The 27982-nt window shown below is 42.9% G+C and overlaps 1 protein-coding gene across 3 annotated transcripts; it reads right to left on the bottom strand.

Annotated features, from left to right (window-relative positions):
• Positions 1–3011: 3011 nt before the first annotated feature.
• Positions 3012–27675, bottom strand: LOC118936251 (growth hormone-inducible transmembrane protein-like). 3 transcript variants are annotated; one of them, XM_036973284.1, is made up of 9 exons: positions 27559–27675; positions 25174–25317; positions 19053–19155; positions 18753–18864; positions 13264–13405; positions 10315–10423; positions 9723–9911; positions 7739–7910; positions 3012–3794 (listed from the first exon to the last, which is right to left on the bottom strand). In XM_036973284.1, exons 1-9 carry the CDS (start codon positions 27658–27660, stop codon positions 3710–3712), a joined length of 1158 nt encoding a protein of 385 aa, XP_036829179.1. In that variant the 5' UTR covers positions 27661–27675; the 3' UTR covers positions 3012–3709. The 3 variants fall into 3 exon arrangements, with proteins under 3 accessions (XP_036829179.1, XP_036829180.1, XP_036829181.1); XM_036973285.1 differs by having other exon boundaries at positions 25174–25331; positions 27559–27660; XM_036973286.1 differs by having other exon boundaries at positions 25174–25357; positions 27559–27645.
• Positions 27676–27982: the final 307 nt, after the last annotated feature.

Below are 27982 nucleotides of genomic sequence, written 5' to 3'. Positions count from 1 at the left end.
TGTGGTGTGGTGTCCACGGCCTGGCGTGTAGTGTCCATGGCCTGGCATGTGGTGTCCACGGCCTGCCGTGTGGTGTCCAGGGCCTGCCGTGTGGTGTCCACAGCCTGGCGTGTGGTGTCCACGGCCTGGCGTGTAGTGTCCATGGCCTACCGTGTGGTGTGGTGTCCACGGCCTTTAGTCAGTCACCAATTGTGCAAGTTCTCCCACTTAAAAAGATGAGAGAGGCCTGTAATTTTCATCATAGGTACATTTCAACTATGACAGACAAAATGAGAAGAAAAAAATCCAGAAAAATCACATTGTGGGATTTTTTATGAATTTATTTGCCAATTATGGTGGAAAATAAGTATTTGGTCAATAACAAAAGTTTATCTCAATACTTTGTTACATACCCTTTGTTGGCAATGACAGAGGTCAAACGTTTTCTGTAAGTCTTCACAAGGTTTTCACACACTGTTGCAGGTATTTTGGCCCATTCCTCCATGCAGATCTCCTCTAGAGCAGTGATGTGTTGGGGCTGTTGCTGGGAAACACGGACTTTCAACTCCCTCCAAAGATTTTCTATGGGGTTGAGATCTGGAGACTAGCTAGGCCACTCCAGGACCTTGAAATGCTTCTTACGAAGCCACTCCTTCGTTGCCCGGGGCGGTGTGTTTGGGATCATTGTCATGCTGAAAGACCCAGCCACGTTTCATCTTCTATGCCCTTGCTGATGGAAGGAGGGTTTCACTCAAAATCTCACGATTCATGGCCCCATTCATTCTTTCCTTTACATGGATCAGTCGTCCTGGTACCTTTGCAGAAAAACAGCCCCAAAGCATGATGTTTCCACCCCCATGCTTCACAGTAGGTATGGTGTTCTTTGGATGCAACTCAGCATTCTTTGTCCTCCAAACACGACGAGTTGAGTTTTTACCAAAAAGTTATATTTTGGTTTTTATCTGACCATATGACATTCTCCCAATCTTCTTCTGGATCATCCAAATGCTCTCTAGCAAACTTCAGACGGGCCTGGACATGTACTGGCTTAAGCAGGGGGACACGTCTGGCACTGCAGGATTTGAGTCCCTGGCGGCGTAGTGTGTTACTGATGGTAGGCTATGTTACTTTGGTCCCAGCTCTCTGCAGGTCATTCACTAGGTCCCCCTGTGTAGTTCTGGGATTTTTGCTCACCGTTCCTGTGATCATTTTGACCCCACGGGGTGAGATCTTGCGTGGAGCCCCAGATCGAGGGAGATTATCAGTGGTCTTGTATGTCTTCCATTTCCTAATAATTGCTCCCACAGTTGATTTCTTCAAACCAAGCTGCTTACCTATTGCAGATTCAGTTTTCCCAACCTGGTGCAGGTCTACAATTTTGTTTCTGGTGTCCTTTGACAGCTCTTTGGTCTTGGCCATAGTGGAGTTTGGAGTGTGACTGTTTAAGGTTGTGGACACGTGTCTTTTATACTAATAACAAGTTCAAACAGGTGCCATTAATACAGGTAACGAGTGGAGGACAGAGGAGCCTTTTATAGAAGAAGTTACAGGTCTGTGAGAGCCAGAAATCTTGCTTGTTTGTAGGTGACCAAATACTTATTTTCCACCATAATTTGCAAATAAAGTCATTAAAAATCCTACAATATGATTTTCTGGATTTTTTAAAATCATTTTAGTCTGTCATAGTTGAAGTGTACCTATGATGAAAATTACAGGCCTCTCATCTTTTTAAGTGGGAGAACTTGCACAATTGTTGGCTGACTAAATACTTATTTGCCCCACTGTATCTACAAGGAAACATACATGTGTGTGTGTGTATGTTATCATGTGTGTGTGTGTGTATGTTATCATGTGTGTGTGTGTATGTTATCATGTGTGTGTGTGTGCATGTGCCTATGTTCGGGTTACTTCACTGTCCTAGTGGTCCATAGGATGTACTTTTACCTGCTTTTTAAATCTGATTCTACTATAATATATGATAACCCTACTACCCATCCCCTAACTGGAGGAATGGACAACAAGTACGTTTCTACTTCCAGCTTATACATACTATATACATTTTATGGACACAGTATATGTTGCAATAGTTATCTTTTGTTTGTTTTTAGTCCCATCCTTCAGCTCCACTCAAACCCTCCCATCTATCTCTGAACACCATCCAGTCCCATCCTTCAGCTCCACTCAACCCCTCCCATCTAGCTCTGAACACCATCCAGTCCCATCCTTCAGCTCCACTCAACCCCTCCCATCTATCTCTGAACACCATCCAGTTTAGGTTCTCCTCCTATCAGTGGTCTCCTTTATCCATACAGGTCAGGCTTTCCTCCTATCAGTGGTCTCCTTTATCCATACAGGTCAGGATTTCCTCCTATCAGTGATCTAATTTATCCATACAGGTTAGGCTTTCCTCCTATCAATGATCTTTATCCAGACAGGTTAGGCTTTCCTCCTATCAATGATCTTTATCCAGACAGGTTAGGCTTTCCTTCTACAAGTGATCTTTATCCAGAAGTGCTTTCCTCCTATCAGTGATCTTTATCCAGAAGGGCTTTCCTCCTACCAGTGATCTTTATCCAGAAGGGCTTTCCTCCTACCAGTGATCTTTATCCAGAAGGGCTTTCCTCCTACCAGTGATCTTTATCCAGAAGGGCTTTCCTCCTACCAGTGATCTTTATCCAGAAGGGCTTTCCTCCTACCAGTGATCTTTATCCAGAAGGGCTTTCCTCCTATCAGTGATCTGTATCCAGAAGGGCTTTCCTCCTATCAGTGATCTTTATCCAGAAGGGCTTTCCTCCTATCAGTGATCTTTATCCAGAAGGGCTTTCCTCCTGGTACATGTAAATGGTGAATAAAAGGTGATATTTTCCTCGTACTGTTACTTAATGGAGATTCTCCTGACCCAAGATGTTACTGAAAACAGTCCAGACGAGCCTCGACAGTATCACACAAATTATTCAGTGAATAACACTGATCAATATGCTCCCAAACTGTCCATTTGTTTTCATGAAATAGCTCAACGTAAATACACCGACTGCATTCTCTTTCACTTTTATTGAATGATACCAGAAGAGCGTTGATCACTTTCAATCACTTTCATTCTAACAGAAACAACACGTCAAAGCACCACCCATCCAAGGCTCGGCCCGATACAACACATCCAAGGCTCGGCCCGATACAACACATCCAAGTTCAGTCTCTGTCAAGGAGTTAAGCACATAGTCACACGTATTGTATGTGTGGAGGCTAGAAGTACAAGGTTGAGGGATGATATAAATATGATGTTTGCCCAGCTTTGTCTTGCTGGTCAGGAATGGGAACACCCACCTCAAGTGAAAATAAATATATATAAAATATAAAGGAAGAATTAAGAGGAGGAGACTGAGGGACGATCTGTGATGTTGACAGATATCCCCATGAACAATCCTGACTTTAAATAAAAATATGCCTCCCTCAGAATCAAGACAAAAACATATTTTTTAACATTCTGAATATGGAACAGAGCAAGATGTCGTCCTTACTTGGATGAGTGTCAATATGCTCTAGGAAATTGCAATCCTCTTCTTCACACAAAAGCAACACATTTTTTTATTGTGTCAGTTGAAAATACGTTTTCAAACTAAAAAGTAGGTAACAGCTGATGTACGGTGCTAATTGTAGAACATATCGTTGTTGTTCAACTCTGTGGAAGGTTGAAGGTTTAACGTAGAGGTAAAGTCAAACTGGAACGTCTTCATTTCTTTCTGTTTCCTCCGCCAGACAGAATCATCACCATCCTCATGAAGATGTTCAGAGTGTCCATGTAGATCCCCATGCACCTACAAGACAGGAGAACACCACAGAGCACCAACCGTCAGTTTTATATATCACTATACAAGACAGGATAATACCACAGAGCACCAACCGTCAGCTTCATATATCACTATACAAGACAGGATAATACCACAGAGCACCAACCGTTAGCTTCATATATCACTATACAAGACAGGATAACACCACAGAGCACCAAACGTCAGCTTCCTATATCACTATACAAGACAGGATAACACCACAGAGCACCAATCGTCTGCTTCCTATATCACTATACAAGACAGGATAACACCACAGAGCACCAACCGTCAGCTTCATATATCACTATACAAGACAGGATAATACCACAGAGCACCAACCGTTAGCTTCATATATCACTATACAAGACAGGATAACACCACAGAGCACCAAACGTCAGCTTCCTATATCACTATACAAGACAGGATAACACCACAGAGCACCAACCATCTGCTTCCTATATCACTATACAAGACAGGATAACACCACAGAGCACCAACCGTCAGCTTCCTATATCACTATACAAGACAGGAGAACACCACAGAGCACCAACCGTCTGCTTCATATCACTATACAAGACAGGATAACACCACAGAGCACCAACCGTCAGCTTCCTATATCACTATACAAGACAGGATAACACCACAGAGCACCAATCGTCAGCTTCATATATCACTATACAAGACAGGAAAACACCACAGAGCACCAACCGTCAGCTTCCTATATCACTATACAAGACAGAATAACACCACAGAGCACCAACCGTCAGCTTCCTATATCACTATACAAGACAGGATAACACCACAGAGCACCAACCGTCAGCTTCATATATCACTATACAAGACAGGATAACACCACAGAGCACCAACCGTCAGCTTCCTATATCACTATACAAGACAGGATAACACCACAGAGCACCAACCGTCAGCTTCCTATATCACTATACAAGACAGGATAACACCACAGAGCACCAACCGTCAGCTTCCTATATCACTATACAAGACAGGATAACACCACAGAGCACCAACCGTCAGCTTCCTATATCACTATACAAGACAGGATAACACCACAGAGCACCAACCGTCAGCTTCATATATCACTATACAAGACAGGATAACACCACAGAGCACCAACCGTCAGCTTCCTATATCACTATACAAGACAGGATAATACCACAGAGCACCAACCGTCAGCTTCATATATCACTATACAAGACAGGATAATACCACAGAGCACCAACCGTTAGCTTCCTATATCACTATACAAGACAGGATAACACCACAGAGCACCAACCGTCTGCTTCCTATATCACTATACAAGACAGGATAACACCACAGAGCACCAACCGTCAGCTTCCAAGATCACTATACAAGACAGGATAACACCACAGAGCACCAACCGTCAGCTTCCAAGATCACTATACAAGACAGGATAACACCACAGAGCACCAACCGTCAGCTTCCTATATCACTATACAAGACAGGATAACACCACAGAGCACCAACCGTCTGCTTCCTATATCACTATACAAGACAGGATAACACCACAGAGCACCAACCGTCTGCTTCCTATATCACTATACAAGACAGGATAACACCACAGAGCACCAACCGTCAGCTTCCAAGATCACTATACAAGACAGGATAACACCACAGAGCACCAACCGTCAGCTTCCAAGATCACTATACAAGACAGGATAACACCACAGAGCACCAACCGTCAGCTTCCTATATCACTATACAAGACAGGAGAACACCACAGAGCACCAACCGTCTGCTTCATATCACTATAGAAGACAGGATAACACCACAGAGCACCAACCGTCAGCTTCCTATATCACTATACAAGACAGGATAACACCACAGAGCACCAATCGTCAGCTTCATATATCACTATACAAGACAGGAGAACACCACAGAGCACCAACCGTCAGCTTCCTATATCACTATACAAGACAGGATAACACCACAGAGCACCAACCGTCAGCTTCCTATATCACTATACAAGACAGGATAACACCACAGAGCACCAACCGTCAGCTTCCTATATCACTATACAAGACAGGAGAACACCACAGAGCACCAACCGTCTGCTTCATATCACTATAGAAGACAGGATAACACCACAGAGCACCAACCGTCTGCTTCCTATATCACTATACAAGACAGGATAACACCACAGAGCACCAACCGTCAGCTTCCTATATCACTATACAAGACAGGATAACACCACAGAGCACCAACCGTCAGCTTCCTATATCACTATACAAGACAGGACAACACCACAGAACAACCAACCGTTAGCTTCCTATATCACTATACAAGACAGGATAAACACCACTAGGCCAGTATTCTACTGTATAGTAGGCCAGAATTATACTGTATCAATGGTATTTAGTATAATATACTGTATCATAATGTCTTTAGTATATTAGGACAGTATTATACTGCATCATAGTGGTACTGACAGTATTATACTGCATCACAGTGGTACTGACAGTATTATACTGCATCATAGTGGTACTGACAGTATTATACTGCATCATAGTGGTACTGACAGTATTATACTGCATCACAGTGGTACTGACAGTATTATACTGCATCACAGTGGTACTGACAGTATTATACTGCATCACAGTGGTACTGACAGTATTATACTGCATCACAGTGGTACTGACAGTATTATACTGCATCATAGTGGTACTGACAGTATTATACTGCATCATAGTGGTAATGACAGTATTATACTGCATCATAGTGGTACTGACAGTATTATACTGCATCAGTGGTACTGACAGTATTATACTGCATCATAGTGGTACTGACAGTATTATACTGCATCATAGTGGTACTGACAGTATTATACTGCATCATAGTGGTACTGACAGTATTATACTGCATCATAGTCGTAGTTTACTGTATTATACTGCATCACAGTGGTACTGACAGTATTATACTGCATCATAGTGGTACTGACAGTATTATACTGCATCATAGTGGTACTGACAGTATTATACTGCATCATAGTCGTAGTTTACTGTATTATACTGCATCACAGTGGTACTGACAGTATTATACTGCATCACAGTGGTACTGACAGTATTATACTGCATCACAGTGGTACTGACAGTATTATACTGCATCACAGTGGTACTGACCGTATTATACTGCATCACAGTGGTACTGACAGTATTATACTACATCACAGTGGTACTGACAGTATTATACTACATCACAGTGGTAGTTGACTGTCTGTTTAAACAGTAAGGAACAGAACTGGACTAGTTGACTATCTGTTTAAACAGTAAGGAACAGAACTGGACTAGTTGACTGTCTGTTTAAACAGTAAGGAACAGAACTGGACTAGTTGACTGTCTGTTTAAACAGTAAGGAACAGAACTGGACTAGTTGACTGTCTGTTTAAACAGTAAGGAACAGAACTGGACTAGTTGACTATCTGTTTAAACAGTAAGGAACAGAACTGGACTAGTTGACTATCTGTTTAAACAGTAAGGAACAGAACTGGACTAGTTGACTGTCTGTTTAAACAGTAAGGAACAGAACTGGACTAGTTGACTGTCTGTTTAAACAGTAAGGAACAGAACTGGACTAGTTGACTGTCTGTTTAAACAGTAAGGAACAGAACTGGACTAGTTGACTATCTGTTTAAACAGTAAGGAACAGAACTGGACTAGTTGACTATCTGTTTAAACAGTAAGGAACAGAACTGGACTAGTTGACTATCTGTTTAAACAGTAAGGGACAGAACTGGACTAGTTGACTATCTGTTTAAACAGTAAGGGACAGAACTGGACTAGTTCTCTTCATATCTGTTTAAACAGTAAGGAACAGAACTGGACTAGTTGACTAAATGTTTAAACAGTAAGGAACAGAAATCAGACAGCAGGACAGATTACTCTGCAGACGTCACTTACGAGTTGATGGGGTCGTATTTCTGCATCCCGTACATGGGGTACGTCTCCGCCCTCTTGATGACCTTCTGGGTGTCGTAGAGCAGGAACATGCTGAAGAGGACCAGACCTCCGTAGATAGCGATGGAGTAGAGGCCTGCTCCCATCGCTGAGGTAGGGGGCAGGAACATTGAGCCTGGGGACAGAGAGAGTGGAGAGGACATTATATTAACACCATGTCCTCAAGCTCAATTAATAACTGAGGGGAAATTATGTGTCAAGGGTGTTAGTCACCAGAGAGCCAGATCCTAAATAATGCTGTTTGACAGAAGAAGAAAGTCCAGCACACTGGTATCTTGAATAATCCACTAACAATTTACTGGGTTTGATGAAACAAAAGGCTACGGTTCAACGGACTTCAATGATGTCTGTCTACCATGTTGTTTTCCATTGATGTCTGTCTACCATGTTGTTTTCATTGATGTCTGTCTACCATGTTATTGATCTAAAGATACTAACCGATGAGATGGTGGAGACCATTGAAACCCACAGCCAGGGTTATTGATCTAAAGATACTAACCGATGGAGGTGGAGACCACTAAAACCCACAGCCAGGGTTATTGATCTAAAGATACTAACCGTTAGAGACCACTGAAACCCACAGCCAGGGTCATTGATCTAAAGATACTAACCGATAGAGACCACTGAAACCCACAGCCAGGGTTATTGATCTAAAGATACTAACCGATAGAGACCACTGAAACCCACAGCCAGGGTCATTGATCTAAAGATACTAACCGATAGAGACCACTGAAACCCACAGCCAGGGTTATTGATCTAAAGATACTAACCGATAGAGGTGGAGACCACTGAAACCTTTGTGAGGTCTTTGTGGGCTATACTCAGCCTTGTCTCAGGATGGTAAGTTGGTGGTTGAAGATATCCCTCTAGTGGTGTGGGGGCTGTGCTTTGGCAAAGTGGGTGGGGTTATATCCTTCCTGTTTGGCCCTGTCCGGGGGTGTCCTCAGATGGGGCCACAGTGTCTCCTGACCCCTCCTGTCTCAGCCTCCAGTATTTATGCTGCAGTAGTTTATGTGTCAAGGGGCTAGGGTCAGTTTGTTATATCTGGAGTACTTCTCCTGTCCTATTCGGTGTCCTGTGTGAATCTAAGTGTGCGTTCTCTAATTCTCTCCTTCTCTCTTTCTCTCTCTCGGAGGACCTGAGCCCTAGGACCATGCCCCAGGACTACCTGACATGATGACTCCTTGCTGTCCCCAGTCCACCTGGCCGTGCTGCTGCTCCAGTTTCAACTGTTCTGCCTTATTATTATTCGACCATGCTGGTCATTTATGAACATTTGAACATCTTGGCCATGTTCTGTTATAATCTCCACCCGGCACAGCCAGAAGAGGACTGGCCATCCCACATATGCTCTCTCTAATTCTCTCTTTCTTTCTCTCTCTCGGAGGACCTGAGCCCTAGGACCATGCCCCAGGAATACCTGACATGATGACTCCTTGCTGTCCCCAGTCCACCTGACTGTGCTGCTGCTCCAGTTTCAACTGTTCTGCCTTATTATTATTCGACCATGCTGGTCATTTATGAACATCTGAACATCTTGGCCATGTTCTGTTATAATCTCCACCCCGCACAGCCAGAAGAGGACTGGCCACCCCACATAGCCTGGTTCCTCTAGGTTTATTCCTAGGTTTTGGCCTTTCTAGGGAGTTTTTCCTAGCCACCGTGCTTCTACACCTGCATTGCTTGCTGTTTGGGGTTTTAGGCTGGGTTTCTGTACAGCACTTTGAGATATCAGCTGATGTACGAAGGGCTATATAAATACATTTGATTTGATTTGATTTGAAACCCACAGCCAGGGTTATTGATCTAAAGATACTAACCGATAGAGACCACTGAAACCCACTGCCAGGGTCATTGATCTAAAGATACTAACCGATAGAGACCACTGAAACCCACTGCCAGGGTTATTGATCTAAAAGGTACTAACCGATGGAAGAGGCAAAGACGACTCCAAAGCCCACCGCCAGGGGTCCTCCCATATTGAGGAACTTCTCACTGGGGGCACACATGGCCACGGTGGACAGACCCCCCACTATGCCCGCTGTGTACCAGGCTGCCCTCATCATCAGGGGCCCACCTAGCAGAGTCATCGGGGCTATGACCGCTCCCATCACACCTGGAAACACAGGGACAAATGGATGGATTTATTTATTAGGTTCGTTTTTTTTTTTTTTTAAAGGGACCAGGTACGTACATCAAACATGAAAAAGCACCAGATTTTTAGCTACACAGCTATTTATCATCTGAGGTCCAAATAAAGAGGTTTTATATATATAACAAGATGTTCTACTTAAAGAAAACAGATCTGGTAATTAACAGTCTTCTCAGAATATTCTCACAGGCACAGCACCGGTGTCAGTAAGTACTAGAAAACCCTGCTCCATTCAAGTCGACTGCTGCTGCATAGCGAGGGTATTCTGAACCTTTATAGTACTGCCCTCTAGTGGCAGAAAACAAGCAAGTGGGACGTTTCAATTGACAAATGCTTGGTAAAGTGAGAAGGTGAAGCAGTCCAACACCTGCATGTAGCATCCAGGCTAGATGTTTGGCTCCTGGGCTCTGGTCATAAGAGATAGATCTGACCAGCATGCCTGCTCCAATCATGGCTGCAAAGGTAGCTCCAATAGCCTGGTGGAAAAAAAATGACAAATGTCTGTATTATTTGAACAACAAAAAAATACCCACAGTGGCTATTGAAAAGTGTCTCGAAATCATACACAATGGTTTGAAAATCAGCACCAGACGTATCAACACAAAACGATGAGGTTAGGTGGGCCCTCAAACCACTACATTCCTTTTTAAGGGTTAATAACATTCAGTGGATGCAGATATACTTTTAGTCATTAGTCACTGGCCCAGTGGTAATAGTCGTGGTAAAAACTAATATTTCCTTGAAGGAAGACTCAGCGATATATGACGTAGATGCAGAACGTAAACAGCACAGTGGGTCAATTCCCACAACAACTAAAAGCGCTGAAGCGTGAGGCTCAACTTCTCCACTGTCTGGGTCCCGTGGCTACCCTGCTGTCTTGGTCCCGTGGCTACCCTGCTGTCTTGGTCCCGTGGCTACCCTGCTGTCTTGGTCCCGTGGCTACCCTGCTGTCTTGGTCCCGTGGCTACCCTGCTGTCTTGGTCCCGTGGCTACCCTGCTGTCTTGGTCACGTGGCTACCCTGCTGTAACGGCTGCCCTGCTGTCTTGGTCCCGGGGCTACCCTGCTGTCTGGGTCCCGGGGCTACCCTGCTGTCTTGGTCCCGGGGCTACCCTGCTGTCTTGGTCCCGGGGCTACCCTGCTGTCTTGGTCCCGTGGCTACCCTGCTGTCTTGGTCCCGTGGCTACCCTGCTGTCTTGGTCCCGTGGCTACCCTGCTGTCTTGGTCCCGTGGCTACCCTGCTGTCTTGGTCCCGTGGCTACCCTGCTGTCTTGGTCCCGTGGCTACCCTGCTGTCTTGGTCCCGTGGCTACCCTGCTGTCTTGGTCCCGTGGCTACCCTGCTGTCTTGGTCCCGTGGCTACCCTGCTGTCTTGGTCCCGTGGCTACCCTGCTGTCTTGGTCCCGTGGCTACCCTGCTGTCTTGGTCCCGTGGCCACCCTGCTGTCTTGGTCCCGTGGCCACCCTGCTGTCTTGGTCCCGTGGCCACCCTGCTGTCTTGGTCCCGTGGCCACCCTGCTGTCTTGGTCCCGTGGCTACCCTGCTGTCTTGGTCCCGTGGCTACCCTGCTGTCTTGGTCCCGTGGCTACCCTGCTGTCTTGGTCCCGTGGCTACCCTGCTGTCTTGGTCCCGTGGCTACCCTGCTGTCTTGGTCCCGTGGCTACCCTGCTGTCTTGGTCCCGTGGCTACCCTGCTGTCTTGGTCCCGTGGCTACCCTGCTGTCTTGGTCCCGTGGCTACCCTGCTGTCTTGGTCCCGTGGCTACCCTGCTGTCTTGGTCCCGTGGCTACCCTGCTGTCTTGGTCCCGTGGCTACCCTGCTGTAACAGCTTCTCAGCTGTCTTGGTCCCATGGCTACCCTGCTGTCTTGGTCCCTTGGCTACCCTGCTGTCTTGGTCCCTTGGCTACCCTGCTATAACAGCTACCCTGCTGTAACAGCTTCTCTGCTGTTTTGGTCCCGTGGCTACCCTGCTGTTTTGGTCCCTTAGCTACCCTGCTGTTTTGGTCCCGTGGCTACCCTGCTTTCTTGGTCCCGTGGCTACCCTGCTTTCTTGGTCCCTTGGCTACCCTGCTATAACAGCTACCCTGCTGTTTTGGTCCCGTGGCTAACCTGCTGTTTTGGTCCCGTGGCTAACCTGCTGTTTTGGTCCCTGGCTACCCTGCTGTTTTGGTCCCGTGGCTACCCTGCTGTTTTGGTCCCGCGGCTACCCTGCTGTTTTGGTCCCGTGGCTACCCTGCTGTTTTGGTCCCATGGCAACCCTGCTGTTTTGGTCCCTTGGCTACCCCGCTGAAACAGCTTCCCTGCTGTATTGGTTCCTTGACTACCCTGCTGTTTTGGTTCCTTGGCTACCCTGTTGTTTTGGTCCCGTGGCTACCCTGCTGTTTTGGTCCCGTGGCTACCCTGCTGTTTTGGTCCCGTGGCTACCCTGCTGTTTTGGTCCCGTGGCTACCCTGCTATAACAGCTACCCTGCTGTCTTGGTCCCGTGGCTACCCTGCTGTTTTGGTCCCTTGGCTACCCGGCTGTAACAGCTTCCCTGCTGTATTGGTTCCATGACTACCCTGCTGTTCTGGTCCCTTGGCTACCCGGCTGTAACAGCTTCCCTGCTGTATTGGTTCCTTGACTACCCTGCCGTTTTGGTCCCGTGGCTACCCTGCTGTTCTGGTCCCGTGGCTACCCTGCTGTTCTGGTCCCTTGGCTACCCTGCCGTTTTGGTCCCGTGGCTACCCTGCTGTTCTGGTCCCGTGGCTACCCTGCTGTTCTGGTCCCGTGGCTACCCTGCTGTTCTGGTCCCGTGGCTACCCTGCTGTTCTGGTCCCTTGGCTACCCTGCTGTTCTGGTCCCTTGGCTACCCTGCTGTTCTGGTCCCTTGGCTACCCTGCTGTTCTGGTCCCTTGGCTACCCTGCTGTTTTGGTCCCTTGGCTACCCTGCTGTTTTGGTCCCTTGGCTACCCTGCTGTTTTGGTCCCGTGGCTACCCTGCTGTTCTGGTCCCGTGGCTACCCTGCTGTTTTGGTCCCTTGGCTACCCTGCTGTTCTGGTCCCTTGGCTACCCTGCTGTTCTGGTCCCTTGGCTACCCTGCTGTTCTGGTCCCTTGGTTACCCTGCTGTTTTGGTCCATTGGCTACCCTGCTGTAACAGAGTAAAGCTAAATCTATGCAGATGGCAGATCTTTGTGTAACTGTGTGAGAGTGAAGTCTTGCATCTCGCTCATCTTAAGATCTGTGGTGCTGCTCGTGACAAAGTCATTTAGCTGAATCTACCTTTTAAAAACAGGCTGTCTTGACTGGTTAAATCCTGGAGAAATAATAAAATGTGAATTACCAGCCAGGATCCTCTCATCATGACACCCATGAGGGCTGGGGTCCTGCTGACGGCCACAGCCGACAGAGCTGTCATCCCCACACTGCCTGCAAAGTACATGTAGGTCGAGTGGATCCTGTCCTTCACATACTGGGGCCAGATACTGGGGCAGGAGACACAGGGAAAATAAACATTTACAGAGGACAGCACGTTGATATCAGAGGTCGACCGATTCATCCGAATGGCCGATTAATTAGGGCTGATTTCTAGTTTTCATAACAATCGGTAATCTGCATATTTGGACACCGATCACGGCCGATTACATTGCACTCCACGAGGAGACTGCATGGCAGGCCTGTCATGGCAGACCTGTTATGCGAGTGCAACAAGGAGCCAAGGTAAGGTGCTAGCTAGCATTAAACATATCTTATAAAAAAAACTATCAATCTTAACATAATCACTAGTTAAACTAGTAATATCATCAACTAGTAATGCAGTTATCTAGCTTGTCCTGCGTTGCATATAATCAATGCGGTGCCTGTTAATTTATCATTGAATCATAGCCTATTTCGCCAAAAAGGGTGATTTAACTTCTCTAGGGTAGGGGGCAGCATTCGGAATTTTGGATGAAAAGCGTGCCCAAATTAAACTGCCCGTTACTCAGGCCCAGAAGCTAGGATATGCATATAATTAATAGATTTGGATAGAAAACACTAAAGTTTCCAAAACTGTTAAAATAATGTCTGTGAGTATAACAGAACTGATATGGCAGGCGAAAACCAGAGGAAAATCCATCCAGGAAGTACTATTATTTTGAAAAGCTGTTTTTCCATTGAATGCCTATCCACTATACAAAAACTTAGGACCCAGTTCATGATCTCTATGGCTTCTTCTACATGTGGCCAGTCTTTGGGCATTGTTTCAGGCTTTTACTCTGAAAAATGAGGGAGATACAGCACTTTCAATGAGTGGACAGTGGAAATTTCCAGACATGAGCCAAGCGCGTGATCGGGAGCGTGCATTTTTTGTTTCTCCTTTTCTATTGACAAACCTTTTGTCTGGTTGAAATATTATTGCTTATTTATGACAAAAACAACTTGAGGATTGATTTTAACCTCTTTCAGCTAGGGGGCACTATTTTATGTTTGGGAAAATAACGTTCCCAATGTAAACGGCCTATTTCTCAGGCCCATATGCTAGAATATGCATATAATTGACAGATTAGGATAGAAAACTCTAAAGTTTCCAAACTGTCAAAATATTGTCTGTGAGTATAACATAACTGATATTGCAGGCTAAACCTGAGGAAAATCAAACCAGGAAGTGGCTTCTATTTTGAAAGCTCCATGTTCCATAGCCTGCCTTCGCTCCATTTAAAGGGATATCAACCAGATTCCTTTTCCTATCGCTTCCTCAAGGTGTCAACAGTCTTTAAACATAGTTTCAGGCTTTTATTTTGAAAAAATTAGCGAGAAAGATAACATCGCGTCAGGCGTTAGCATGAGTTTTGCTTGCGCAACAGAGCTTGGGCAGCCATCGTCTCTCCCTCTCCTACTGAAAAAGACAGTGCCGGTTGATATATTATAGATTATATATTTTAAAAACAACCTGAGGATTGATTATAAAAAAACGTTTCACATGTTTCTGTGGACATTACGGATACTATTTGGAATTTGTCTGCGTTGTCGTGACCGTTCGAGCCTGTGAATTTCTGAACATACGTCAAACAAACGGAGGTATTTTGGATATAAAAATAACCTTTATGGAACAAAAGGAACATTTATTGTGTAAATGGGAGTCTCGTGAGAGAAAACATCCGAAGAACAAAGGTAAGCGATTAATTTTATTGCTTCTCTGATGTTCGTGACCAATCTACTTTGATGCTAAGTGTTCTTAATGTTTTGTCTAGTGATCGATAAACTTAAACAAACGCTTGGATTGCTTTCGCTGTAAAGCATATTTTCAAAATCGGACACGACAGGTGGATTAACAAAATGCTAAACTGTGTTTTCTATATTGCACTTGTGATATCATGAATATAAATATTTTTTGTAATATTATTTGAATGTGGCGCTCTGCAATTCAGCGGTTGTTGATGACAATTATCTCGCTAACGGGATAGGTAGCGTCAAGAAGTTAAAACATTGTTTGACATGTTTCTACTAACTTTTATTGTTCTTTTTTGACTTTTCGTCTTGATGTTGAGAACGCGCATTGTGCCTTTGGATTACTGAACTAAACCGAGGTTTTTGGACATAGAGGAACATTATCGGCAACATTTATTGTCCTAACATAATCGCGCCATGTGCTTTCGCCGTAAAGCCTTTTTTAAATCTGACACAGCGGTTGCATTAAGGAGAAGTTTATCTGTATTCGTATATTTAACACTTGTATCTTTTATCAATGTTTATGATGAGTATTTCTGTAATTTGATGTGGCTCTCTGCACTTTCACCGGATGTTTGTTTGAGACAGTGATTACTGTACATAACACGCCAATTTCAACTGAGGTTTTTGGACATAAAGATTAACTTTATCGAACAAAACACACATTTATTGTGTTACATGAAGTCCTGTGAGTGCCATCTGATGAAGATCAGAGGTTAGTGATTCATTTAATCGCTATTTCTGACTTTTATGAGCCCTCTTCTTGGCTGGAAAATGGATGTATGGTTTTCTGTGACTAGGTGCTGACCTATCATAAACGCATGGTGTGCTTTCTCCGTAAAGCCTTTTTGAAATCGGACACAGTGGTTGGATTTACAAGTTTATCTTTAAAATGGTGTATAATACTTGTATGTATGAGGAACTTTAATTATGGGACTTCTGTTGTTTTGACTTTTGCGCCCTGCAATTTTCACTTGCTGTTGACGCTACTGTCCCACTGGTACCAGACAGGTTAACAAGCACATTTGCGAAAAAATCATTGTCGTTGCAAGTATATATTTTTAAACCTGCATGTAGTTAATATTGCCTGCTAACATGAATTTATTTTAAATAGGGAAATTGTGTCACTTCTCTTGCGTTCTGTGCAACAGAGTCAGGGTATATGCAGCAGTTTGGGCTGCCTGGCTCATTGCGAACTGTGTGAAGACTATTTCTTCCTAACAAAGACAGCCAACTTCGCCAAAGGGGGGATGATTTAAAGAAAGAGCATTTGCGAAAAAAGCACAATCGTACCTAACTATAAACATCAATGCCTTTCTTAAAATCAATAGACAACTATATTTTATTAAATCTGCATATTTAGTTAAAAGAAATTCAGGTTAGCAAGCAATATTAAACTAGGGAAATTGTGTCACTTCTCTTGCGTTCATTGCACGCAGAGTCAGGGTATATGCAGCAGTTTGGGCCGCCTGCCTCGTTGCGAACTAATTTGCCAGAATTTTACGTAATTATGACAACATTGAAGGTTGTGCAATGTAACAGGAATATTTAGAGTTATGGATGCCACCCGTTAGATAAAATACAGAACGGTTCCATATTTCACTGAAAGAATAAACATTTTGTTTTTCGAAATGATAGTTTCCGGATTTTACCATATTAATGACCTAAGGCTCGTATTTCTGTGTGTTATTATAATTAAGTCTATGATTTGATATAGCAGTCTGACTGAGCGGTGGTAGGCAACAGCAGGCTCGTAAGCATTCATTCAAACAGCACTTTCGTGCGGCGTTTGCCAGCAGCTCTTTGCAATGCTTCAAGCATTGCGCTGTTTATGACTTAAAGCCTATCAACTCCCGAGATTAGGCTGGCAATACTAAAGTACCTACTAGAACATCCAATAGTAAAAGGTATATGAAATACAAATGTTATAGAGAGAAATAGTCCTATATTAACTACAACCTAAAACCTCTTACCTGGGAATATTGAAGACTCATGTTAAAAGGAACCACCAGCTTTCATATGTTCTCCTGTTCTGAGTAAGGAACTGAAACGTTAGCTTTCTTACATGGCACATATTACTTTCTTCTCCAACACATTGTTTTTACATTATTTAAACCAAATTGAACATGTTTCATTATTTATTTGAGACTAAATAGATTTTATTGATGTATTATTTTAAGTTAAAATAAAACTGTTCATTGTTCATTCAGTATTGTTGTATTTGTCATTATTATAAATATATATATTTTTAAAAAATCTGCCCATTAATCGGTATCGGTGTTGAAAAATCAGAATCGGTCGACCCAGAGTTGATATACCTGCACAATAGGCACCCTGTTCCCAACATAGGGCACTATACTCAACCAGGAATCATTAGGGCTCTGAGTGCACTCTGTAGGGAATAGGGTGCCATTTGGGACACAGGTAAAGTAACACTTTCCTTTGAGTTGTGGTGAAACCTATGGAACTACACAGAAATAGCTGCAGTAATAACAATGACACAAGCACTTGATACCGGTTGAATTGTTAAACCACTGTACCTTCATGGGACAACACACTACCATGGGACAACACCACACACTACCATGGTATAACACCAGTACAACACACACACTACCATGGTATAACACCAGTACAACACACACACTACCATGGGATAACACTAGTACAACAACACACTACTAGTACAACACACACACTACCATGGGATAACACCAGTACAACACACACACTACCATGGGATAACACCAGTACAACACACACACTACCATGGGATAACACCAGTACAACACACACACACTACCATGGGATAACACCAGTACAACACACACACACTACCATGGGATAACACCAGTACAACACACACACTACCATGGGATAACACCAGTACAACACACACACTACCATGGGATAACACCAGTACAACACACACACTACCATGGGATAACACCAGTACAACACACACACTACCATGGGATAACACCAGTACAACACACACTACCATGGGATAACACCAATACAACACACACTACCATGGGATAACACCAGTACAACACACACACACTACCATGGGATAACACCAGTACAACACACACTACCATGGGATAACACCAGTACAACACACACACTACCATGGGACAACACTAGTACAACACACACACTACCATGGGACAACACCAGTACAACAACACACACTACCATGGGACAACACCAGTACAACAACACACACTACCATGGGATAACACCAGTACAACAACACACACTACCATGGGACAACACTAGTACAACACACACACTACCATGGGACAACACCAGTACAACAACACACACTACCATGGGACAACACCAGTACAACAACACACACTACCATGGGATAACACCAGTACAACAACACACACTACCATGGGACAACACTAGTACAACAACACACACTACCATGGGATAACACCAGTACAACAACACACACTACCATGGGACAACACCAGTACAACAACACACACTACCATGGGACAACACCAGTACAACAACACACACTACCATGGGATAACACCAGTACAACAACACACACTACCATGGGACACTACTAGTACAACACACACTACCAATGGAAGCATTTGCACTTACACTGCCCTCTCGATGGCACCGATCTCATTGGACATGCCTAGTCCGTAGTAGCACAGAGCTCCCAGGCCTACAGCAGCCCCTCCAGCCAGGAACATCCTGCCCATGTTATCCACTGCAAGGGAATACAGAGCACATTTACACCAGTTAAGACCTGCTGCTGACCGGCACAAGGCACTGACTTCATGATGTAACTGTGAGGGGTGTGAGACGGGCCACTGTTTACATGACAGGTCCATCCTGCCCCCCCTTGTGTTACGAGGTGACATTTTTAAAGATGGTTTAGTAAGTCAATATATTCACTTCTGATGGCCGTATCAGTTGCTGGTTCGAAAGCTGCCTGTTGGAGCTGGTCCTTGGCCGTTTTCCCACGACGAAAACCAAATCTGGATTTGGTGGAATAGCCCTGATGAAAGAGGAAAGTAAAAGGTTAATATTACACAGAATCAGTTATTATTGCGGCATGTTGACCTACAATTGAAGACATACAATTTGTCCACAGGTCGGGTCTTTCAGAGAAAAACGAGTCGATGTCCGTAGCCCCACAGAAATCTTATTAGCATTATAAATACATTTTAAAAATGTGTAATTATTTATATATTTTTTTTAAATCGCCATAAAAATATGTGTCAGTTTAAGCTGGAGATGTACAGGCTCTCTGTTTATCCATGTATGAAGTTGTTATACTGTCATACTGTTCTCTCTGCTACCACACAGCAAGTGGTACCAGCGTACGAAGTCTGTAACCAATAGGATCCTAAACAGTTTATACTCCCAAGCCATTAGACTGGTAAATAATTAACCAATAGCTACCAGGACTACCTGCATTGACCCTTTTTGCACAAACTATTTTGACTCATCACATTAGCTGATGTTACTGTTTATCTATCGTCACTTTATCCCTACTTATATGTACATATCTACCTTGTAACCCTGTACATGGACTCGGTACTGGTATCACGTGTATATAGACAAGTTATCAATCCTAGTATTACTATTTTTATTTTCCTCTCTGCATTGTTGGGAAGGGCCCATAAGTAATTGGTAGTCTACACAAAGCATGTGACAAATTACATTTGATTTAAAGACCCTGAGACATGAAATGCTAAAGACCCTGAAACATGCCAGCTGCAACATGACATGCTAAAGACCCTGAAACACGACATGCTAAAGACCCTGAAACATGACATGCTAAAGACCCTGAAACATGACATGTTAAAGACCCTGAGACATGCCAGCTGAAACATGAAATGCTAAAGACCCTGAGACATGTCAGCTGAAAACATGACATGCTAAAGACCCTGAGACATGACATGCTAAAGACCCTGAAACATGACATGTTAAAGACCCTGAGACATGCCAGCTGAAACATGACATGCTAAAGACCCTGAGACATGTCAGCTGAAACATGACATACTAAAGACCGAGACATGCCATGCTAAAGACCCTGAAACATGACATGTTAAAGACCCTGAGACATGCCAGCTGAAACATGAAATGCTAAAGACCCTGAGACATGCCAGCTGAAACATGACATGCTAAAGACCCTGAGACATGCCAGCTGAAACATGACATGCTAAAGACCCTGAGACATGTCAGCTGAAAACATGACATGCTAAAGACCCTGAGACATGCCAGCTGAAACATGACATGCTAAAGACCCTGAGACATGCCAGCTGAAACATGACATGCTAAAGACCCTGAAACATGACATGCTAAAGACCCTGAAACATGACATGTTAAAGACCCTGAGACATGCCAGCTGAAACATGACATGCTAAAGACCCTGAGACATGTCAGCTGAAAACATGACATGCTAAAGACCCTGAGACATGCCAGCTGAAACATGACATGCTAAAGACCCTGAGACATGGCAGCTGAAAACATGACATGCTAAAGACCCTGAGACATGCCAGCTGAAACATGACATGCTAAAGACCCTGAAACATGACATGCTAAAGACCCTGAGACATGACATGCTAAAGACCCTGAAACATGACATGCTAAAGACCCTGAAACATGACATGCTAAAGACCCTGAGACATGACATGCTAAAGACCCTGAAACATGACATGCTAAAGACCCTGAGACATGCCAGCTGAAACATGACATACTAAAGACCCTGAGATATGCTAAAGACCCTGAGACATGACATACTAAAGACCCTGAGACATGACATGCTAAAGACCCTGAGACATGCCAGCTGAAACATGAAATGCTAAAGACCCTGAGACATGCCAGCTGAAACATGACATACTAAAGACCCTGAGACATGCCAGCTGAAACATGAAATGCTAAAGACCCTTAGACATGCCAGCTGAAACATGACATGCTAAAGACCCTGAGACATGCCAGCTGAAACATGACATGCTAAAGACCCTGAGACATGCTAAAGACCCTGAGACATGACATACTAAAGACCCTGAGACATGCTAAAGACCCTGAGACATGACATGCTAAAGACCCTGAGACATGCCAGCTGAAACATGACATACTAAAGACCCTGAGACATGCTAAAGACCCTGAGACATGACATACTAAAGACCCTGAGACATGCTAAAGACCCTGAGACATGCCAGCTGAAACATAAAATGCTAAAGACCCTGAGACATGCCAGCTGAAACATGACATGCTAAAGACCCTGAGACATGCCAGCTGAAACATGACATGCTAAAGACCCTGAGACATGACATGCTAAAGACCCTGAGACATGCCAGCTGAAACATGACATGCTAAAGACCCTGAGACATGACATGCTAAAGACCCTGAAACATGACATGCTAAAGACCCTGAGACATGCCAGCTGAAACATGACATACTAAAGACCCTGAGACATGACATACTAAAGACCCTGAAACATGACATGCTAAAGACCCTGAGACATGCCAGCTGAAACATGACATACTAAAGACCCTGAGACATGCCAGCTGAAACATGACATGCTAAAGACCCTGAGACATGCCAGCTGAAACATGACATGCTAAAGACCCTGACGCAAAGAAGGGGGCATTGGAGGGTGCCAACACGTGACCGAGACAATACCAGAGAAAATATGAAAAACACACACACACCTTCAAAACAAGCTACACATATCCAAATATTTGCCGCCTTAGGGGACTTACATATCCAAATATTTGCCGCCTTAGGAGAGATTCAAGCTCTCATTGAGCCTGTGCCAGCATTGTGACTGCATGGAAATGTATGTGAAGTAGCTATAGAAACAGTCACGCTTTGGGGCCAAAACATTTGGACTTGGAGAAGTCGGTAACCAAGGAGTAAATCAGCAGCATAACAGGGCAGGGAGCCACCAGCTACAGAGAGACTGGTCTCTCTTCATCTCCCCCTCTCAGAAAAAACTCAGATATATAGCAACTACATACAGACAAGAGTTGGTCTGTATGGCTCAATCAATTCCAACCATGTGTCTTCATGTAGTGTAATTAATTAGTGTAATTAATTAATCTAGTGTTGATTATTAACTTCGTTATCTTATGACTTATTTCTCTATTTTATGTCTATCTGTACTACTGGTAAGGACAAAACAAAAAAAAGAAAAAGCCAAGCATTCCACAGTGATTCTCCCTAAATTCCCTTTCCCCTCGGTGTCTCACTCACTCAACTGTGTTTCCAACCACTCCCTGTAAACACGCGTGCATACACAAGCTCCCGTTAGACCTACAGAAATAAACGCCTATAAAAACTAGTCTAACTGATTCTGCATCTGCGTTGCTTGCTGTTTGGGGTTTTAGGCTGGGTTTCTGTACAGCACTTTGTGACATCTGCTGATGTAAAACATTTTAAAATGAACACATTTTCATTGAAAATGTTACATAGAATTTATCCTGTGAAACATGTTCTGGAAAGATTCAAGTTGACTATTAACGTGATTTCTGTGGAATGGAGAAGGAGACCATTTTGCATTTGTTTTTTGCCTGTATTTATAGTAGAATTTTTTGGATTGACATACAGAATGGTGTTACCAATAGAAATAGGACCGGTTGGTTGTCCTATATAATGGTTTTGATATAATGATTTATTTAATAAATTCTGATATAGATACAGATGTAGTATATTTAATTCAACTGCAAAATAATACTAGGTAAATTTCATATTCACAAATGCAAATGGTCTAATTCAAAACCTAACTTTTTTCACTTTATAAATGAATTTAAACAATATGGCACTACTTTACCTAAAATGAATAACAAAAAGGCAATTCAAACTTGTTGTATTATTAATGAATATGATTTGTTTGTTTACGATCCCTGGCGATGTAAATAGTTTGTATGTTGTATGCTTGTTTGCTTGTGACTATTCCTCTTTTGTTTGCTGATATGTTAATACAGTTCATTTAGATTTTTGATTTCAAATACATTTGATCGATAGACAAGCTAAATACCTTGCCAAACGCCGACATCATATTCACAAACTCAAACTGGACTTGTTGACTGAAGTTGGGGAATATGTATTTCCAACAACGACCTGCAGGTTGGTAATAACTGCGTCCAGTCTATTTTCCTCATTAGGCTACTTTGCGGTTGTCGCTAGTTACCACAGCCACAAAGTCAAAATTGGCTATATAGTAAAAATTAATTTCTTTTTTTTTTAAGTGCTTTTGGTCTTCGTTAGGGTTAGACATAAGGTTAGCAGTGTGGTTAAGGTTATGGTCTAGGGTTAGGTTTAAAATCGGATTTTAAATCAGATCAAATTATAGAAATAGGCGGGGTTTATGACTTTGTGGCTGTGGTAACTAGTGATGACCCTACTTTGTGAACTGTTAGTCCCCCCCCCTGGTTTTACGTTTTGGATTTAACTGACCTGGAAGACCTTGTGTGTTTCATTTAGGGAATAACTGAACTGTACAATTGATTGGGAGTCCAATAGGGCGGCACACAATCGGCCCAGCGTTGTCCGGGTTTGGCCGTCATTGTAAATAAGAATTTGTTCTTAGCTGACTTTCCTAGTTAAATAAAGGTTAAATAAAATAAATAAAAAAGGTGTGGTGCCTAGTTGGAACAAAATCCCACAGTGCGTAGGTAACAGGATTAACAGGATTGATTAGCAGGCTTATAGCCTAGGCCAGGGGTAAACATAGACAGGTTTCACACTGAAAATATGCTAAAACATTACATTCATAAAAAGCCTATTTTAAATCAGAATCATTAAGCCTAGGACTACTCACCAAACAGATGTCGTAGCCGTAATTCATCCCCATGCAGCGCTCAATGTGGAATTGCTAATCCACTTAGAAAATTCCAAAGTGCAGGCGGAATAAACTACATTGAACTGCTGTATAGTGAAAAGAACAATTGTGTTTTGTAACCCTGATTTTTTTATCTACTTACCAAATTGAGCCCTGTTTCAAATTATCTTCTATTTTATTCTGTAACATTACAATGTTGTTTTTTTTACAATAAAATAGGTGTTTTGACTGATAAGGCCTCGGGAAATAAGAGCATATTGTCTGCTAAATTATCAAAACAAGGCTATTCCATTGCATAGGCTTCTACAAGCGCCACTTATGACATCACTGCCTTATTGAATAGTGTTCCACAATACAATTTCATCAAATCAAATGTATTTGTCACATACACAGGGTTAGCAGATGTTAATGTGAGTGTAGCGAAATGCTTGTGCTTCTAGTTCCGACAATGCAGTAATAACCAACGAGTAATCTAACCTAACAATTCCAAAACTACTACCTTATACACACAAGTGTAAAGGGATAAAGAATATGTACATAAAGATATATGAATGAGTGATGGTACAGAATGGCATAGGCAAGATGCAGTAGATGGTATCGAGTACAGTATATACATATGAGATGAGTAATGTAGGGTATGTAAACAAAGTGGCATAGTTTAAAGTGGCTAGTGATGCATGTATTACATAAAGATGCAGTAGATGATATAGAGTACAGTATATACATATGAGATTAATAATGTAGGGTATGTAAACATTATATTAAGTAGCATTGTTAAAAGTGACTAGTGATACATTTTACATCAATTCCCATTATTAAAGTGGCTGGAGTTGAGTCAGTATGTTGGCAGCAGCCACTCAATATTAGTGGTGGCTGTTTAACAGTCTGATGGCCTTGAGATAGAAGCTGTTTTTCAGTCTCTCGGTCCCTGCTTTGATGCACCTGAATGTCAACCAGTTAATATTACGGTTTCAATAAATTAAACAAATGGTACTTGTCTTTTATTGTTGAAATATGAGGCAATTTAACAATTAGGATGTTATCTGTACTGGTTATGATCATTAAAAGGCATTTTTAAAAACTGTTGGCATATAGATAAATGTGCACATATTTTTCCCCCAGTGCAGGCATTGTGTTCTATAAATGTCTTACTTTATTTTAGTAAAAATGTGAGTGTTGGAACAGTCCAACAATGTCAAAAGCCCATCCCTGATGTGTTACCTGTTGGACCTTGAGGAGGGGCGGGCAGCTCTTCAGGGTGGAGCTCCTCAGGGCTGGAGAGCCCTGGGTGAACACAGGACGCAGCCCGGACACAGGGAGACTGCGCAGGCATGCTAGCCTCACCAACATGGTCATGATGAAGCTCTGGAATTACAAATCTGAAAACAGTCCCGATTTCTATCAACTGAAGCATGAGGTAAGCAGAGAGGAAATGGGTCTACAACAGATACACGTTTTGAAACATTCCTTTAGATATGTCGTCTCAAATTCCTAGTCATAATGACCAACTGTCCTGCCCACCGGCACAGTAAGTGGATTGAATTGTATTTAAGATTCTGGCTTCCCACTGGCTGTTTTTGTGCAACCCAATAGGGAGCAACACTTGTCTATGTAAATACAACCGTGTGGCTAAAATCAGCTTACTTTAGCTCACCAGACTGAAAACCAAATGTTGAATTGCATTGATTTCTACGTCGGGCATTAATGAGCGTTTGGATCAGGAAAGTTTCCTCTCACGACCTCAGCAAGCCAGAATGTCAAATACATCATATTTTAACTTTATTTCCTTTTTTATGAATGTGATACAATACCTCTACAGGAAAGTATAATTAAAGTCAACTTTTCAAAGCGCTGTTAGTGAGTTAACATTTCTATCATCTGAAGCATGAGCGCAAGATGAAAATACAGGCAGGAGAAGCATGGATACTTGTAAATAGGGGCAGGAGAAGCATGGATACTTGAATAGGGGCAGGAGAAGCATGGATACTTGAAAATAGGGGCAGGAGAAGCATGGATACTTGAAAATAGGGGCAGGAGAAGCATGGATACTTGAAAATAGGGGCAGGAGAAGCATGGATACTTGAAAATAGGGGCAGGAGAAGCATGGATACTTGTAAATAGGGGCAGGAGAAGCATGGATACTTGAAAATAGGGGCAGGAGAAGCATGGATACTTAAATACAGGCAGGAGAAGCATCGATACTTGAAAATAGGGGCAGGAGAAGCATGGATACTTAAATACAGGCAGGAGAAGCATGGATACTTAAATACAGGCAGGAGAAGCATGGATACTTGAAAATAGGGGCAGGAGAAGCATGGATACTTAAATACAGGCAGGAGAAGCATGGATACTTGAAAATAGGGGCAGGAGAAGCATGGATACTTGAAAATAGGGGCAGGAGAAGCATGGATACTTGAAAATAGGGGCAGGAGAAGCATGGATACTTGAAAATAGGGGCAGGAGAAGCATGGATACCTGTAAATAGGGGCAGGAGAAGCATGGATACTTGTAAATAGGGGCAGGAGAAGCATGGATACTTGTAAATAGGGGCTGGAGAAGCATGGATACTTGTAAATAGGGGCAGGAGAAGCATGGATACTTGAAAATAGGGGCAGGAGAAGCATGGATACTTAAATACAGGCAGGAGAAGCATGGATACTTGAAAATAGGGGCAGGAGAAGCATGGATACTTGTAAATAGGGGCAGGAGAAGAATGGATACTTGAAAATAGGGGCAGGAGAAGCATTGATACTTGAATAGGGGCAGGAGAAGCATGGATACTTGAAAATAGGGGCAGGAGAAGCATGGATACTTAAATAGAGGCAGGAGAAGCATGGATACTTGTAAATAGGGGCAGGAGAAGCATGGATACTTGAAAATAGGGGCAGGAGAAGCATGGATACTTGAAAATAGGGGCAGGAGAAGCATGGATACTTAAATAGAGGCAGGAGAAGCATGGATACTTGAAAATAGGGTGTCTGTAATAATGCCCTTTTTTGTGGAAAAACTCGTTCTGATTGGCTGGGCCTGGCATGCCCACTAATGGCTGTGCCCCTGCCCAGAAACTTGAACTCATTAGAATAGGGCATAATGAATGTATTTCAATTTACTGGTTTCCTTATAAGAACTGTAACTCAGTAAAATCTTTTAATTGTTGCTTTTATATTTTTGTTCAGTATACAAAGGCGAGTGATAAACATAGCTAGCTTACAAGCTGATCATTCTGGTTTTCATAACACAGTATGTTAGCTAACATTAGCTAACTACAGAATCCCAAAGCTTGGAAAAGTTTAATTAAATAACGAGGATCATGAACACAAAAGTACCATAACTATCTTTCATAGTCATAAAAAATATATATTTAATTGAATTTGGCAGAGAATGTTTCTTGCTTTGTAACCATTGCGTAAGTCATTTAACTTAGCAGCTTGCTCGCTATAGTAGCTAGTCGCTGTTGTGAATCATATCGAGTTGACAAGTTAGTAACGCATTCAAGGAGGAAACGAGCTTACAAATATATACATTGATAGAGCATGTCAACAATAAAACACAGTAATCCTACTTACAATGTTTAAAAGACAAGTCAAATCGCAATATATTACATACCAAGCGTGTATCTAGAGTTCTGTTCACCTTCCTTGAGATAAGTGCGCACTTCACCGACGTAATATGACGCAATTTCGTGAACGTTCTGACAGATGTCGTCATAATCAAGGGACGAATTTCAGTGAAATTATGTGACTTGTAGTTCTTAGGTCGATTTTTTTTTCTTTCTAGAGATCCTAAAGACTTGTAAAATGAATTCCAACAGGTGGCGGCACATCTTCATCCACGAAAAAGTGCTGCAACCTTTGCAAGTCAACTTTTTAGGATAGCGTATCTGTCAGTTTCAACTTGCTTATGACTCTTTGGAAATATATATACATTTTTTTTTAAACGGGCCTTTGCACATTTACGTTGATAAAGAAATACGTATGTTTACTGTGAGTGTAATGTTTACTGTCATTTCTGATTGTTTATTTAACTTTGA

This window comes from Oncorhynchus mykiss, unplaced genomic scaffold (assembly GCF_013265735.2).
Source record: "Oncorhynchus mykiss isolate Arlee unplaced genomic scaffold, USDA_OmykA_1.1 un_scaffold_228, whole genome shotgun sequence".
Classification (NCBI taxonomy): Eukaryota; Metazoa; Chordata; class Actinopteri; order Salmoniformes; family Salmonidae; genus Oncorhynchus; species Oncorhynchus mykiss.
The sequence above is the reverse complement of the archived record's forward strand: the minus strand, read 5'-3'. Positions and strand labels throughout refer to the sequence as shown.

Excerpts from the sequence above, each read along its gene's own strand:
- LOC118936251 (XM_036973284.1), bottom strand. The coding sequence starts at position 27,660 with ATGACGACATCTGTCAGAACGTTCACGAAATTGCGTCATATTACGTCG. Across the intron at positions 18,865-19,052 it reads AACTGATACGGCCATCAGAA|TGGATAACATGGGCAGGATG; the intron begins GTGAATATATTG and ends ATTCCCTTGCAG. Across the intron at positions 10,424-13,263 it reads TGATGAGAGGATCCTGGCTG|GCTATTGGAGCTACCTTTGC; the intron begins GTAATTCACATT and ends TTTTTCCACCAG.